Source organism: Solanum tuberosum, unplaced genomic scaffold, assembly GCF_000226075.1.
Source record: "Solanum tuberosum cultivar DM 1-3 516 R44 unplaced genomic scaffold, SolTub_3.0 scf00323, whole genome shotgun sequence".
Lineage (NCBI taxonomy): Eukaryota > Viridiplantae > Streptophyta > Magnoliopsida > Solanales > Solanaceae > Solanum > Solanum tuberosum.
The window spans coordinates 637,146-654,762 of NW_006239244.1; the positions used below are offsets into that span (position 1 = coordinate 637,146).

At 33.9% G+C, this 17,617-nt stretch overlaps 2 protein-coding genes across 2 annotated transcripts; one reads left to right on the forward strand and one right to left on the reverse strand.

Moving 5' to 3' along the window:
• The first annotated feature begins 272 nt into the window (after window positions 1-272).
• LOC107063214 (uncharacterized) lies at window positions 273-2,147 on the forward strand. The gene is made up of 4 exons (XM_015314793.1): window positions 273-432; window positions 550-836; window positions 926-1,663; window positions 1,977-2,147. Exons 1-4 carry the CDS (start codon window positions 273-275, stop codon window positions 2,145-2,147), a joined length of 1,356 nt encoding a protein of 451 aa, XP_015170279.1.
• Window positions 2,148-15,836: 13,689 nt separating this feature from the next.
• LOC107063215 (DNA-directed RNA polymerase II subunit RPB1-like) lies at window positions 15,837-17,224 on the reverse strand. The gene is made up of 2 exons (XM_015314794.1): window positions 17,131-17,224; window positions 15,837-17,005 (listed from the first exon to the last, which is right to left on the reverse strand). Exons 1-2 carry the CDS (start codon window positions 17,222-17,224, stop codon window positions 15,837-15,839), a joined length of 1,263 nt encoding a protein of 420 aa, XP_015170280.1.
• Between the last annotated feature and the right edge of the window lie 393 nt (window positions 17,225-17,617).

The following is a 17,617-nucleotide window of genomic DNA, read 5'->3' on the forward strand; positions in this document are numbered from 1 at the left end:
GAAGAAAGAATTAAGGTCATTTTGAGAATTTGTTGAAGAAAGTTACAAACAGAATGAACACTTGGCAAAATAAGCTCCTGTCTTTTGGAGGAAGGTATATTCTAATTGTTCATGTTTTACAGTCAATATCAGTCTATTTGATAGCTGCTATAAACCCTCCTAAAAGCATAATACACCAGTTGCATAAGTTATTTGCAAAGTTTTTTTGGAGTAATTAAACATGAGCTAGGAATAAATGCTGGGTGGCATGGGATAAGATGTGTTATCCAAAAATGGAGGGAAGACTAGGCTTCAGGTCATTACATGATGTCTCAAAAGCTTTTCTTGCAAAGCTTTGGTGGAACTTCAGAACTGCTACATCATCTTTATGGGCATTATTCATGTGGAACAAGTATTGTAAGAAAATGCATCCTACAGTGGCTAGAGGGCAAGGTGCTTCTCATGTTTGGAAAAAAATGATCACAATCAGAGAAGAGATAGAACATAACATCTGGTGGCAAATAAAAGCAAGCAACTCAAGCTTTTGGTTTAATAATTGAACTAAACAAGGGGTAATATGGTATGTGGAGGAGAACAATGTAGTGGAAGAGGAAATAGAGATCAAATATTTCACTCATCAAGGGACTAGGGATAGGGAGAAGCTTCTTAATAAGATATCAGAAGAGATGACTGATTACATAATGGAGTCCATTAAGCCTCTATTGAAGGAATATATCAATGATGTAGCATGGTGGATGGGGAGTACTCAAGGCATTTTCATAGTTAAATCAGCTTGGGAACTAATGAGACATAAACAGGAAAGAAGGGCGGATTATCAACTGATATGGACTAAAAAGGTGCCTTTTAAGATGATTTTTTTTTCGTATGGAGACTTTGGAAAAGAAGAATTGCAACTGATGACAATTTGAAAAGGATGAAAATTCAGATAGTGTCTAAATGTTGGTGTTGTTATGAAACAGAAGAGGAGACAATGACACATGTTTTTCTAACAGCCCCCATAGCCAATAGGCTATGGAGGCAGTTTGCTAATTTTGCAGGTATACAAATGGAGAGCATGCAGTTACAACAACTCATAATAAATTGGTGGAAGCATAGTGATAATGCCAAACTCAAGGTGGTGATGAGAGAAATGCCAACAATTATAATGTGGACACTATGGAAAAGGAGGAATAACTTGAAGCATGAAGGAACCACCACATACAATGAAATGGTGATGGAAGTGCAAGAAGAGGTGAAAAAACTCATAAAGTTGAAATATCCTTGGATACATATCAGAAAGGAAACATGGCCTCAAATCATCACAAAGTTGAAGGAGTATAAACCTAAAATACATCACCATTATATCCAATGGAAGAAACCTGGAAGAAACAAAGTTAAATGCAACACAGATGGGGCAGCAAAAGGAAATCTAGGTGCTAGTTCTATAAGTTTTGTAGTGAGGGATGAGGAAGGAGACCTTATATATGCAAGGGTAAAAGGAATAGGAATAGCAACAAACATGGAAGCAGAGGCGCTTGCTCTGCTAGAAGCAGTTTGGTACTGTCAACAGAAGGATCTAAAAGAGCCTATAATCGAAACTGACTCTTTAGTTCTCAAAAGAATGGTGGATAATCAGTGGAAGATACCATTGGAATTGGTAGAAAGAATAGAGGAGATTAGAAGGGTGATATGAAGTATAAAAGCATCAATCACTCACATTTTCAGAGAAGGGAACTGCGTGCAGATTCATTGGTCAATGAAGTAGTGGAGTCTCAAGAAACGAAGTGTTATTATCTATTTCAGGAGCTACCAAGCATAATAAGGAAGCATCTAAACATGGATAAATCGCAGATACCAAACATAAGGATGAAAACTCGCAAAATCAGCACACACTGATATAGTAGAGAAGGAACAACTAAGCAATCACCTCCACAACAGTCATAACAACAATTCAACATTTATGTGAGTAATCAGAAGGTACAGTCATTTTATAGCAGAATACTTCACACAGGTACAAAGTCAAAATAGAATTAGATGCCATAGCTATGCTTGGGTCATCGGAGAAGCTGGTCGAAGGTAATACTGGAAATATCGTCAAGCAAGCGGCGTCATATCCGGACAGAAAAGAAGAACATCTGCGGTCCCTTGGATTTTCAACAGCCACCTGAATACCTTATATTTGCACCCTCATTTCACCAAACTTTATAATTTCTTACGTAGTTTGCATTTGAATGATGTCAAAATTAATGCTGCAATGATAAAAGTTCCATTCGCAACAATTAGTCAAAGTATTGAAGGTTTATGTCTGCAGAAAACAATGTCCTCTTGTCCTTTGAGATAGCGTATATATAGCCCAACATTTCACCAAATGCAAACAATCCCAAATCCGCAAAATCCTAGTATTTACATGGCGTTGGAGTTTGTTTCATCGTTTAACCAAGAAGCTGTCAAGTTAGTTGGATTTATCAAAATACTTATACTTGGGGAGGCGTTAAGGTACCACCTAACTTGCAGAGCCAGAGACAGAGCAGGAATATGGGAAAGAGGAAGAAGAGAATTGACGTCGTGTTCAGAAAGGAGCTTGCTTATTGCCTTTGGTATATTGAAACAGGGGATTTTCGTGAAGATGTTGATTTGGAAATTGATGTTTTGGATATGGTTAATGAGAAATACACTGGTCATACTACTTTCCCTGCTGGGTTTAGTTTGAGACGCAATAACCTCTTTGATTGGAAGGGTATGCTTGCATTCGATCAACAAGTAAAAGATGCGCTCCATGTCTTGGTATTTGATAGATTACAGAGAGTTGAAATGGCTTGAGAGCAAGCGGAATTCACATTTTATAGTAGAGTACTAAATGTTACATTTAAATTTAAATTTGATGAGTTCGATCTTTATTTCATTACTAAACTTATTTACATTTTTCAAATTAGAAATTTATATTTAACGAGCTCATCTGAACTCATAGAATCTAGCCTATATGGTACGAGTTCATGTGAATTAAACTTAAAGTAAATCAAGTATTCGTATCATAAATTTATAAAAATATCCGCCTATAAATGTCGGATACCAATATTATAATGTGACTAAACTTTGACTTTTCTTTAATTGATCGTGTTACTTTGATGTCTACTAAATATATGGTGAGAAATTTTAAATTTTATAGATAGACGAGACAGCCATTTTATTTGACAATGAAAAGCATAGTGTTTGGGTTTTTTTTTTTTTTTCAAATGCTTCTTTGAAATAAATCTCCCACCAATGGAAAAACTCTTTTTCTAGAAACTCACCACTATCTTCAATTTTTACAACCAAATAAAAAGGAAAATAAACTTAAATAATACATAAATTTGCTCTTTAACTTTTCCTAATCTTGTATTTATTTCTTTCAACTTTGGGTGTTTATGAGTAGACACTTATTGTCACGACCCAGACCATCGTGAGTGGCACCCACACTAACAAACTCAACTAAAAACTAAGGCATTTAAAGATACGGAAGCAAGTTTAAATGCAAAGGAAATAAATAGGGAGTTCCCATAAACTCCAAACAAAAGTCTAATAAAAACAAATGCGGAAGTAATACCTTGAACCTGAAAGTCAATGTACCAAAACATCTAAAGTTCAACAAGTCTAAGAATATGGGTACAACCCAATTAAACATAAGAAATCCTAATGCACTAGTCTAAGTCTGAAATGGGGACATAAACAAAAGAGAACTCATGGTAGTCCGGAAGAACTGGCTCACCCTTGAATTCGATGACGATCACTGAACTTCTAAGTGAGGTATGTCAATAGCCGCCGGAAGATGTCTATCAGTACACAACCACAGTGCACTGGTAGGATCACGCAGCCATCCCACTAAGTGCAACATACATTAGTCATTAAAACATAATAATAACATGCATACACCGAACATATACAATATCAATATCATTTACGAATAACGATCAAGTTCACAAATCTCAAATTACACAGTTATGTCAAGTCAATGGTCCTCTCATAGAACCCACACTGAAACTGTTAGTATACCAGTACGTGGTACCCGTTCCAAGTTAGCGTGTCGGATCGTGACACCCGTTACAATATTTATGCCGATACGTGGCAACTGATCCCAATTAGTGTGTCGGAACGCAACATCCGATCCATTCAACAAGCCACAATCACAATCACAAGCATATTCTCATAATCATACAATCAAGTCATGATTCATGGCATTCAATCATTCAACTATCCTCATTTACAATTTGTGTGATCAATAATGCAACATTCGCATACATACATGCATTATAATGAAGCAAGTACAAACATATATCACACAACATGAAATCACAACCATTACCTACCTCGAACAAAGCTTGAATCCCCTAAGAAACTTGATTCTTCCGTTTCCAAATTCTTTTAGCTTGTTCTTGGTCTACAAACAATCATAATAACACGGGAATCAATAAACAATGTCTAATTACCCGGATTAAAGTCAACACTATCAACCCTAGATCAATCCCATGATCCCATTATCCAATTTAGGGCTTTTTCCACCATAATTTCCAGATCAAAACCCTCCCCCATTGATAATTACCCACTAGTTTACATTCTACGGATCGAAAAAATGGATTCGGGGAGTTAAAACCTTACCTTTAGCCTTAAGAATGGTGAAAACGGTCAAGAACTCGCCTAGGGTCGTCTCCTAGCTCTCAAAGTCGAAAAGTGTAGAATAAAATAACTTTGGGGTTTATTTCCGACTTAAATCATGACTGTCCCATAATGGCGGCCCCCAGCCCACCACAGCGGAATAAATCCCGCCACAACAGCCTGCACGAAAACAAAATGTCGAATTAAGAGCTCCAAACCCCCATTTCACAACACACCTTCATCCCACGACACTCAGAAAATATTCACTCACGCAAAGATCAATTTTGAGAGTTCTACTCGCCCTAATTTAATTTCGTAAAGTCGTACGGGTTCCTTAAGTCTTAGCTATCTACACATGTGATCAAAATCATAATTAGATCACGCAATTGTTACCAGATTTCCCTAGACCTTAGTGACTCCGATTTCGTCTAAATCTGGACTAGGTTGGGAAATTCCAAGTTACTATGAAAAAGTTTTCCGGCCCAAATTTTTTCCCCGTTGGGTTTTCTATAACAACGGAAATTGGTCGTTACACTTATTATACTTGTATATATAACGTTGAACAAGTAGACACATACATGGTATAATATACGTAAAATGTCACGTAGGACATGAATTGTTATGTAAGATGTCACATAAAATAAGTGTGTCTACATGTTCAACTGGAGTACGGGTCGTGTTTCAGTCCCAATGTGGCTGATCATCCGAAAAGACCAGCTAAGCATCACTGGCTTGGTCAGTATTTACCTGACCAACTATCTAATACTATGCAGGCTCATCAAATAATGTTTTTTGGCTTTCTTCCGGATTTGGCCCGAACTGTTTGGCAGATTCCCATTTATATAAGTTTAAGTGTCTACTTGTGTTCACCTAAAATTAAAAGGCATAAATACAAATTAAGGTCAAGTTAAACGACACATTAATGTATTATATATACCTAAAAGACGAGGGAAAACACTAAAATAAATCTTTTAGATATCCAAACGTTCGTTGTATTTACTTATGTAAGATACTTGGAAATAAGCGTTTGGACATATATTTATTTGTAGATGATAAAACATTATTCGCAACATCGATGTTTATATTTGGCCTAATCCATCGATGACCCCCTAAAGTTGGCACCAATTTTCACCTAAACACTTCATGTCATGTCCCGTTGTATCATTTTGACACTTTTTACTGACATGGTCTAGTGAGTGTAATTCACTCAATACTAGCGCGTGAAAGGCTTATATTTAATCATTTTTATTTTCATTTTCTTCCTCATTTTTCAGCCACGATCTCTCAAAACTTGAACTCCTTCCATGGAGAAATAGTTTTGATGACGCTACAGACAAAAAAATAAATTTAAACACGAAGAGATTTTTTTAAAAAAAACAAATTTTAACCCATTAGAAGAGACACAATTCATGATGTCGCAAAGAAGAAGGGCAGCGGAAAATCTTGAAAAAGACGATGGGTGGGGTGGGAGAGGGGTGGAGAAGACGATGTGGGTGGGGAAAGGGTTGGGGTTAGGGTGGGCAGAGGTGGAGAGGACGCTAGGTGGGTGGGGCAATAGCGGAGAAGACGATATGGTGGGTGGGGCGGAGAAGATAGATGACCTTGATGGGGTTGGGTTTATTTTTTTAAAAGTTGTGTATAAAATTCCACATGTCATTTAGTCGTTGGCTACTTCTTTATTCTACTAAAATATCATTATTTAAAAATTAGTTTTAATATTTATGCCACACGTTTTTATTTAATTTGCCACTTTGACACGTCATCGGCGAGTGTGTTACACACACCTTATATATTTGATTGATTGTTAAAAAAGTGTTAAAATGACACAATGCAGTATGACATAAGGTGTCTAAAATGAACAAAGCTTAGTTAAGGTGTCTAAGTGAAAATTGGTGCCAACTTTAGGAGGCCACCGATGGATTAGGCCATTATATTTTACTTGCTCAACTTATGCAGTGGCGGAGCTAGAAATTTCACGAAGGGTGTCCAAGCATTACATAACCAATTTTTTTTTATGAATAGGTACACTAAAAAATTTAAAATCGAACTACGTAATATTAATATTTTTTATGAATAAATATTTCAAAATTTTAAAAATAAAATTGCATGATATTTAGCTTTAATATATGTGTTTGATTTAATATGAAGTAAGCAAAATAAAAAAGGGGGTGGGGTGGTGTTTGGGGGGGGGGGGATTCGAACTTAAAATGAATTACTTTTCGTTTCAAGCTTACACTGATCTAGGTAACGGCAACAATAACGAGACATGAAAAATGAAAGTAGAATCAAACGAGACCTTTTGTTCGCTTTTAATAACGTTATACAAATCTAATCTAAAGTGGTTGCGAGAGCAGAACATCCTAAAATTCACGGAGTAAAATTAATTATGAATCTCGCATTATAACTTGTAACCACAAAACAACAAAAAAAGTACAAATCTAAATAGTAACACAATTCGATAGGTAATTCAAGCACAATCAGATACAAATAACTAGTTAGAAAGTTCCCCAAAATAGTGAAGATCATCGACATTCCTTCTATTATACAGAACATATATAGTGAAGATCATCGTGTTCTAGCTTTGGCAATCCATGGTTTTTTGGAATTTCCAGTGAGCCATTATATATATGGAAAAAGGACAAATATACCCTCGAACTATCGTATATGATATGCAGATACCCTCCGTTATACTTTTAGGACATTATTGCCCCTGCCGTCCAAAAACTAGAGCATATATACCCTTTATACTGACGAACATACACGTCTCATAATCTTATCCACCGACCCAACATTTATTAAAGGGAAAAAGGAAAAACATAGCCTAAAACAATCGTAAATGGTATGTAGATACCCTCCGTCATACTTTTGGACATTGGTGCCCCTGCCGTCCAAAAACTAGGGCATATATGCCCTTCACTCTAACGGAAGACTAAATAGGGACACGTGGAGCAATTTTATCCATCAATTCGATATTTAATAAATGTCGGGTATGTGGATAAGATTATGACACGTGTATGTCCATTAGTATAAAGGGTATATATGTTCTAGTTTTTGGATGGTACGGGCACCGATGTCCCATAAGTATGACGGAGGGTATCTGCATACCATTTACGATAGTTCGGGGATTTATTTATCATTTTCTCCTTTATTAGATATCGGATCAACGGATAAGATTGTGTCATGTGTCCCTATTTAGTCTTCCATTAGAGTGAAGGGCATATATGCTCTAGTTTTTGGACGGCAGGAGCACCAATGTCCCAAAAGTATAACGGATGGTATCTGCATACCATTTATGATAGTTCGGGGGTATATTTTTCCTTTTTCCCTTATATTAATATATAGTTCTAGTACAATGTGATTTATAACATTTTTGTTTAGTCGCCCACAATTCAAGAGCTTTGTTTAAAGTATATAAAAGAATCTAACTTGATAGAACCTTGTGCAGCTTAAAGTTAAAAATTCATATGATTTCAGCATAAATAACTTTAAGCCTCAAGAGATATAAGAAACGTACATTATGAAAATATATCAGCACAATATATTGTGTTATATTATACAACAAAATATTACATGATCAACCATACACATGAAACTCAATGCTGTTTTATTCATACGATTCTTTAAGCAAGGCTTAGAGTAGCAAGATTATTACTATTATAGTTCTTGCCACTACGTACAAAGGTTTTATAATACTACATGATGATTTGTTTTGAGGCAATTAGCTAATCGATCACTTATTCATGGCCTTCACCCGAAGGGGTGTATCCATCACTAGGGGGTTTATATTTGTAATGTGGAGGGTTATATTTTTCACCTGAAGGTTTGGATTCGTCACTAGGAGGTTTATATTTGTCATGTGGAGGGTTATATTTGTCACCTTAAGGTTGTATTCGTCACTAGGAGGTTATATTTGTCATGTGGAGGTTATATTTGTCACCTGGAGGTTTGTATTCGTCACTAGGAGGTTTATATTTGTCATGTGGAGGGTTATATTTGTCACCTTAAGGTTGTATTCGTCACTAGGAGGTTATATTTGTCATGTGGAGGTTATATTTGTCACCTGGAGGTTTGTATTCGTCACTAGGAGGTTTATATTTGTCATGTGGAGGGTTATATTTGTCACCTTAAGGTTGTATTCGTCACTAGGAGGTTATATTTGTCATGTGGAGGTTATATTTGTCACCTGGAGGTTTGTATTCGTCACTAGGAGGTTTATATTTGTCATGTAGAGGGTTATATTTGTCACCTGGAGGTTTGTATTCGTCACTAGGAGGTTTATATTTGTCATGTGGAGGGTTATATTTGTCACCTAGAGGTTTGTATTCGTCACTAGGAGGTTTATATTTGTCACCTGGAGGTTTGTATTCGTCACAGGAGGTTTATATTCGTCACCTGGAGGTTTGTATTAGTCACCTGGAGGTTTGCATTCGTCACTTGGAGGTTTATATTTGTCATGTGGAGGGTTATATTTGTCACCTGGAGGTTTGTATTCGTCACTTGGAGGTTTATATTGGTCACCAAGAGGTTTGTATTCATCACTAGGGGGTTTTTATTTGTCACGTGGATGGTTATATTTGTCACCTGGAGGTTTGTATTCGTCACTAGGTGGTTTATATTTGTCATGTGGGGAGCTATATTTGTCACCTGGAGGTTTGTTTTCATCACTAGGGGGTTTATATTTGTCATGTGCACCTGGAGGTTTGTATTCATCACTAGAGGGTTTATAACATGGAGGTTTATACATATCACTAGGGGATTTATATTTTCCATGTGGGGGGTTATTTTCGCCACACCGAGATTTATATTTGTCATGTGAAAGGTTGTATTCGCCTCTTGGAGGGTTGTATCCATTATGTGGGGGTTTATTTCCACCACTTGGAGTCTTATATCCATTGTTATATTCACCACCAAGAGATTTATATCTATTGTTATAATCGTCATGTGAGGATTTATATCCACTACCTGGGGAATTATATCCACCACGTGGAGGATAATATCCGCCACCAGAAAATTTATATCCATTGTTATATTCGTCATGCTCATCTCCAAAATATACGTCAATGTCATTATATCCATCATCGTGTACATCATCCGATTTCATTGCTACAAATATCAAATGTGAAATTTAAAAACTAGCATAACAGTGAGTAAATGTCAAATAATAAGATAAGAAATCCAATATTTCAAATAGATAATTAATAAAAGGAAATAATAATAATAAACTTACAGGTCTCAGCCAACTCCCTAGCTACAACCTCAGTGCTTATTATTGCAAATATAACCAGAAAAATGCCAAGAAACAAAAATGCCTTGGAACCCATCATTTTTTTTCTTTTTAAAAACTTAGTTATCTTAATTAAAGGATGAAGAAATTGATACAATATTGGGTTATATTTATACTAAAAGAATTCAATGTATTAGAAATTGATAAACGGTCACTTATCACTTATCTTGCCCCACCACGATGCATCGATTATATTTCATTTATTTCAATTTATTTGTATTATATTTTCAATTTGTTTTAAAAAAGAAGGTAGTATAGAACCACAATATTTATCTGCATTTTGTGATGTACATTAAATAAAATAATTGTTTATAGTTAAAAAATAAAATAAGCATATATTATCAAAATATTTTCTTATGATGTTGAGTGAATCTCATACAAAGATGAAATATTTTTCTAAAAATATAATTTCAATACTTTACTAAAATCTCTAAGAGTAATAATAACGAAATGTTATTATTATATTTATCATAATGTAAATTTTGTACATATATTCTCTTTTACGTAATTTCCTTTTCTTGAACTTTTTTTTTGGGTGGAATTTAAATAAACACAAACTACTGCTCTAATAGACTAATATTAATAAAAGAGCTTCTTAAATCTTACTTAAAGATAAACTGCTATAAGCCTATAACTATACAAAGAAAATTTCAAAACACGTTTTAAAATACGTAAATTTTAAAAGTTTTCCAAAGTAGGTTCTAATTGCTCAAACAATTTTTATTGCGTAAGTTTTCTACTTCATATATTTGAAGTATATATTGCTATCATTTTTGGTGGTAGGTGATCGATAAGTACCTTTTATATTTAACTATACGTTTTCAAATTTGAAATATTTGAGAAAAAAATTACTTTTGATAGGGAACACTATAATCCTAAGGTGGACCATTCCTGTTAGAGAGGCTTAAGTAGATCTAGTTGAGACGTCGGATTTATCTTGAATCTAATATTTTTGATGTGAAGCATAAATTTTATAAATAAAAATTTATTCAAATTGCAACAAATTTTATAAGAAGTGATGGTAAATTATTTTATTTTATTTTTACAAATACAGAAACTAAATTTCAATATAATCGAAAAAAAATAGTTTTAAATTGAAGGATACCTTTGGGAGGTGTCAAGGTTGTGAGGGTATAAGTAGGTAGTGCATGTAATACATGTTTAATCAAAGTAACTTTTCCACCTTATGGAAGAAAGTGTCATTATATGCTATCAAGAATTGTCAAATCTGGAATCTTTTTTTGTTATCCCTCGTAATACTATGAAAATATTTTTTATTTTTGTCTCCCTCCTCAAACCATTTGACTTTTGATTTTTGTATCAATAAAAAAAGAGTCATGTATGCAAAGCCACTTTATATATTCAGCATGAGTTTTGTTGGCATCTTCTCTTTCATGTTCTATTATACAATGAATGTATGCTTCTTCAAAGAATTGAACTTTCTCTTCGGGTTGCGTATCGATCGATTCGGTTCGATTTTAAAGTTAATCGGTTCGATTTATCGGTTATCGATTTATGCTAAATCGTTATAGAACCATTAAGATATATATTGGCTTGTTTCGATTATTGTTTTATCGGCTATTGATCGTTATCGATTTAATTATTAAGATTTAACACAAAAAACTTAGAAACAAGGTGACAAACCAAATGAACCATGCATGCACATGAGTTGCCAAAATGCATCTTGCTTAAAAGCAAATATTTTCGTCTGTCGCGTAGAATAACCTAAAAAAATATAAAACTAAACTCTAATTCAAAGACTTTATATACCAAATGGTATAAATATAATTAGATAATTTACTATCGGATTATCAGTTAACCTATTAAGAAAAAACTTCAAACCTCTAAGAATGGATAACTCGATAAATATATTCTTGCTCCTTCTTTTTTTCCCCAGTGTTAGTGTCTTTCCTTGAATCGTTGCAATCTGCCCAACATTTTTGCTCGACCTGTTTACCTTTGTATCCTGTAGAATTGAACGGAGTATCAACATATATATGTTGGATTCTTGGTTATTACATATTGTTTCATAATGTATCATACTGTAGTACTTCTATTGTGTTGTATTGTATCCTACACTATTGTTTTAATGACTACATTGTTTGTATATATGTATTCATGTTATCCGTCGTTACATAGTACTTCACACATTCATAATTTGAATGACAAATCTACAAGAAAAGTAGGGTACGAAGTAGAATTACTATGAAAAAATACTTATGATAAAATATGAGATATGATTATTAAATGATAAATAAAGACAAAATGATAGAACAAAATAGTAAGGTAACAACGCGATTACACCAAATCGGTCGTTACATAAAATGAATCGCCGTGACCTAACGATGAATTCAAACGATACGACACAATAAAATTTAAGTAACAATCAAAACAAACATTGTATTTAAAACTAGCAATACAATACAACGGGTAACAAGGTGTTAGGATCAATTTCAATTTCTGCTTCTGCCCATGCTCTTTCACTAATTTTTTTCAATACAATACAACGGGTAACGGGTAGCAAGGGTGGATCTAGATGCAGCCAGGGGTTGGGGTTCACTCAAATAAACTCTCTTCGTTGAAAAATCACACTATATATATTAAAAAAAAATGAACCACCTAAAAACAAGAAAGAAGTATAGATCAATGGATAAGGGAGTTCAAGAAATGGCCCTATGTCATGGGTTTGAGTCCCACGCGCATACTTCTTCTCCTTTTTCATTATTTTTCTCTTTTATGCCATTTTTCTTTCTAATTTGTCTTTGTTTTTAGACACATTTTTATTTTAATGTAACTCTTTTTTCATGAACTAACTTAAATAAACTCCTTAAAATGATGAATTATATTAAACTTGAATTTGAGATAGAAATATAATTTTTTTTAAAATAAGCTAAATAGATGTAATTGAATGAAGAAACATAAAAATCGTCAATATCCTTTTAACAATATCAATTTAATAAAATTCATTACTCACGGCTCATCAGTAGCCTATGTGGTTCCATTCTTAGCCCATTTTCTTAGAACCTTTATCCACGCCTTCCACCTATGGCTCGTCGAAGGAAAGATGGCTCGTAGGTGGGCTCGTCTGTTGCCAACTTGCAGTTGTTTCAGGATCTTTCAACACCACTACTCCAAAACCTATTTCCTGCAAAATTAAATCAAAACACCATCATACCTAATAACAAAATGCCTAAGACTCATGAAAAACTCAAAGAATGCATCAAAAATATTGTAAACTCACGGTACATCAATGCTCAAATGTATAAAACATACTCTTTCTCTGGTTTGAGATAATTGCTCAAACTATCCTCTTAATAGAGGTAATTGCTTTAAAATATCTATGAACACATAAAATCGTTTAGAAATCAAAGTTTCTCTTTTCTCAAAATAATATTCTTTTTCTTCATGTAAAAATGAAACATTTGGGAAATACTTAGTTCCCTTATACTCTTTCTCAAGCTCCTCTTTACTTGCTCAAAAACTCAGTTCAAAACACAAATGTTGGCTTTAAAAGATTCTCAAGATTTATGACTCAAAATAGGGTCCATGATGAAATATAGACATGAACGAATCAACTCAAGAATCTCAATAGAAAACTCAATACTCAGAACTCAAGAACTTAGAACTCAACAATACTACTCATCTCAAGAATACTCAATTCATAGTGTTCACAGTGAAATATAGACATGAACAAATCAACTTAAGAATCACAATGCATAACATGTAGCAATTCAATAATTAGGAATATAATTTCAGAAAGAATCAGGAACTCAAGAACTCAAAATCAACTCATCTCAAGAATACTCAAATCTAAGGTTAGAACCCTATATTTACTCTTTCACTGATTTGAAAGTAGATGTAGGATGTGACGACGAACTAGTCCAACACTATGATAGACTTACATACTTGGAAGAACAAAGTCATTGAAGAATCTTAAATAAGAACTTGATTAGAAGCGTTGAAATCCCAGCTTGAAGGAGTACAATCAAAAAAACCTTTCTTGAGATTCTTGAATTAGTTTCTTGAAACTCTATGGCCAAGAATTAGGATTATCATTAATGATTCATAATTGTATGAAGAAAATTGAGTTGGAAAGAATGAAATTATTGGAGAAGGACTTAAGTTGAAGAAAAATCTTGAAAAAGATTGAAATAATCTTGAATGGAGTCTTCTATTTTGAAAGAATGTCATACTAGACACTATATCAATACTCTACACTACAGTCTACATTCTTCACACTTCACAGTTTATAGTACTTCTACTTTACATCATAAATTACATATTGTGTTTTGATTGTAACATGTAATTGTAGCCTTTGTGTTATATTTGCTCCTATTAATGCAATTTTTCATTATCTTTCTTGTTTCACTATATCTAAACATTTACAGTTGATTGTTTGTTTCACTGTATCGCTTCAAATTGTTAAAGAAGATAAGTCATGTATATATTATAAGTATTTTCTTATTTAGTAAATTGAAAATCGAACCATTAATGACCAAAAATTGATAAATCAAAAACTGATAAACCGAACCGATAATACATAAAATCTCCAATTGAACCGACTGATAATTGAAAGAGTTGTATATTGTGTCTAATCTAAAGTGGTGACGAGAACAGAACATCCTAAAATTCACGGTGTAACCCCAAAACAACAACAAAAGTACAAATCTAAATAGTAACACAATTCGATAGGTAATATTCAACCACAATCAGATACAAATAACTGGTTAGAAAGTTCCCCAAAATAGTGAAGATCATCGACATTCCTCCTATTATATATATAACATATATAGTGAAGATCATCGTGTTCTAGCTTTGGGCAATCCATGGTATTTTGAAATTTCCAGTGAGCCATTATATATAGGGAAATGACAAATATAGCCTTGAACTATCGTAAATGGTATATATGCAGATATCCTCCGTTATATTTTTGGAACATTAGTGCCCCTACCATCCAAAAACTAGAGCATATATACCCTTTATACTAACGGACATACACATGTCATAATCTTATCCACTGACCCAACATTTATTAAAAGGAAAAAGGACAAACATATCCTCAAACTATCGTAAATGGTATGCAGATACCCTCCGTCATACTTTTGGAACATTGGTGCCCCTGCCATCAAAAAACTAGAGCATATATGCCCTTCACTCTAACGGAAGAGGGACACGTAGCACAATTTTATCCATCAATTTGATATTAGTAAATGTCGGGTCAGTGGATAAGATGTGTATGTCCGTTAGTATAAAGGGTATATATACTCTAGTTTTTGGATGATAGGGGCACCAATGTCCCAAAAGTATGACGGAGGGTATCTGCATACCATTTATGATAGTTCGGGGGGTATATTTATCATTTTCTCCTTAATTAAATATTGGATCAACGGATAAGATTGTGTCGTGTGTAGTCTTCCATTAGAGTGAAGGGAATATATGCTATAGTTTTTGGATGGCAGGGGCATCAATGTCCCAAAAGTACAACGGAGAGTATCTGCATACCATTTATTATAGTTTGGGGTATATTTGTCATTTTTTCCTTATATATTTAGTTCTAGTACAATGTGATTTATAACATTTTTGTATAGTCTCCCACAATTCATGAGCTTTGTTTAAAGTATATAAAAGAATCTAACTTGATAGAACCTTGTGCAGGTTAAAGGTAAACATTCATATGCTTTCAGCATAAATAACTTTAAGCTCCAAGAGATAAAGAAACGCACATTATGAAAATATATCAGCACAATATATTGTGTTATATTATACAACAAAATATTACATGATCAACCATACATATGAAACATAATGCAGTTTTATTCATACGATTTTTTTTAGCAAGGATTAGAGTAGCAAGAGTATTACTATTATAGATCTTGCCATTACGTAAAACGGTTTTATAATATTACATGATGATTTGTTTTGAGGCAATTGGCTAATCGATCATTTATTCATGGCCTTCACCTGAAGGGTTGTATCCATCACTAGGGGGTTTATATTTGCAATGTGGAGGGTTATATTTTCCACCTGGAGGTTTGTATTCGTCACTAGGAGGTTTATATTTATCACCTAGAGGTTTGTATTCATCACTAAGGGGTTTATATTTTTCATATTGGGGGTTATGTTTGTCACCTGGAGATTTGTATTCGTCACTAGAAGGTTTATATTTGTCACCTGGAGGTTTGTATTCATCACTAGGAGATTTATATTTGTCATGTGGGGGGTTATATTTGTCGCCTGGAGATTTGTATTCATCACTAGGGGGTTTGTATTCGTCACTAGGAGGTTTATATTTGTCATGTGGAGGGTTATATTTGTCACCTGGAGGTTTGTATTCATCTCTAGGAGGTTTATATTTGTCATGAAGGGGGCTACATTTGTCACCTGGAGGTTTGTATTCATCACTAGGAGGTTTATATTTGTCATGTGCACCTGGAGGTTTATACTCATCACTAGAGGATTCATATTTGTCATTTGGGGGTTTATATTCACTACTTGGAGGGTTATATTCACCACACCGAGGTTTATATTTTTCATGCAGGGGATTGTATTCACCATTTGATGGGTTGTATCCACTACATTTGTCATGTGGGGGGCTACATTTGTCACTAGATGATTTATATTTGTCATGTGGGGGTTTATATTTGTCATGTGGAGGGTTATATTTGTCACCTGGAGGTTTGTATTCATCACTAGGAAGTTTATATTTGTCATGTGCACCTGGAGGTTTATACTCATCACTAGAGGATTCATATTTGTCATTTGGGGGTTTATATTCACTACTTGGAGGGTTATATTCACCACACCGAGGTTTATATTTTTCATGCAGGGGATTGTATTCACCATTTGATGGGTTGTATCCACTATGTGGGGGTTTATTTCTATCACTTGGAGGCTTATGTCCATTGTTATATTCACCACCAAGAGATTTATATCTGTTGTTATAATCGTCATGTGAGGGTTTATATTCACTACCTGGGGATTTATATCCACCACGTGGAGGATAATATCCGTCACCAGAAAATTTATATCCATTGTTATATTCATCATATTCATCTCCGTGATATTCGTCAATGTCATTATATCCATCATCGTGTACATCATCCGATTTCATTGCTACAAATATTAAAATGTGAAATTTAAAAACTAGAATAACATTGAGTAAATGTCAAGTAATTAGATAAGAAATCCAATATTTCAAATATATAATTAATAAAAAGAAAAAATAATGATAAACTTACAGGTCTCAGCCCACTCCCTAGCTACAACCTCTGAGCTTATTATTGCAAAAATAACCAAAAATATGCCAAGAAACAAAAATGCCTTGGAACCCATAATTCTTTTCTTTTTCAAAACTTAGTTATCTTAATTAAAGGATGAAGAAATTGATACAACATTGGATTATATTTATACTAAATGAATTCAATGAATTAGAAATTGATAAACGGTCACTTGTCACTTATCTTGCCCAACAACCACGCATCGATTATATTTCCTCTGTTTTAATTTATTTGTATTATATTTTTAATTATATTTGTTTTTTAAAAAAAAGGTAGTAGTAAGGGTGTACAAAATTGAATCGAAAACCGAACCAACCCGCAAATTGAGTCAAATCGGAAAAAAAAAACCGAGTGATTTGGTTTGACTTGGTTTGGTATTGGGAAAAAATACTCGACTATATTTGGGTTGGTTTGGTTTTAACTAAAAAAAACAACCCGACATTAAATA

What these genes read in the sequence shown, in the direction of transcription:
- LOC107063214 (XM_015314793.1), top strand. Translation starts at nt 273, where the DNA reads ATGGAGGGAAGACTAGGCTTCAGGTCATTACATGATGTCTCAAAAGCT. An exon ending in AACTGATATGGACTAAAAAG is followed by an intron (nt 837 to 925) that starts GTGCCTTTTAAG and finishes ATGAAAATTCAG; the next exon opens with ATAGTGTCTAAATGTTGGTG. An exon ending in GAATAGAGGAGATTAGAAGG is followed by an intron (nt 1,664 to 1,976) that starts GTGATATGAAGT and finishes ATTTTATAGCAG; the next exon opens with AATACTTCACACAGGTACAA.
- LOC107063215 (XM_015314794.1), bottom strand. Translation starts at nt 17,224, where the DNA reads ATGGGTTCCAAGGCATTTTTGTTTCTTGGCATATTTTTGGTTATTTTT. An exon ending in TAGGGAGTGGGCTGAGACCT is followed by an intron (nt 17,006 to 17,130) that starts GTAAGTTTATCA and finishes TAATATTTGTAG; the next exon opens with CAATGAAATCGGATGATGTA.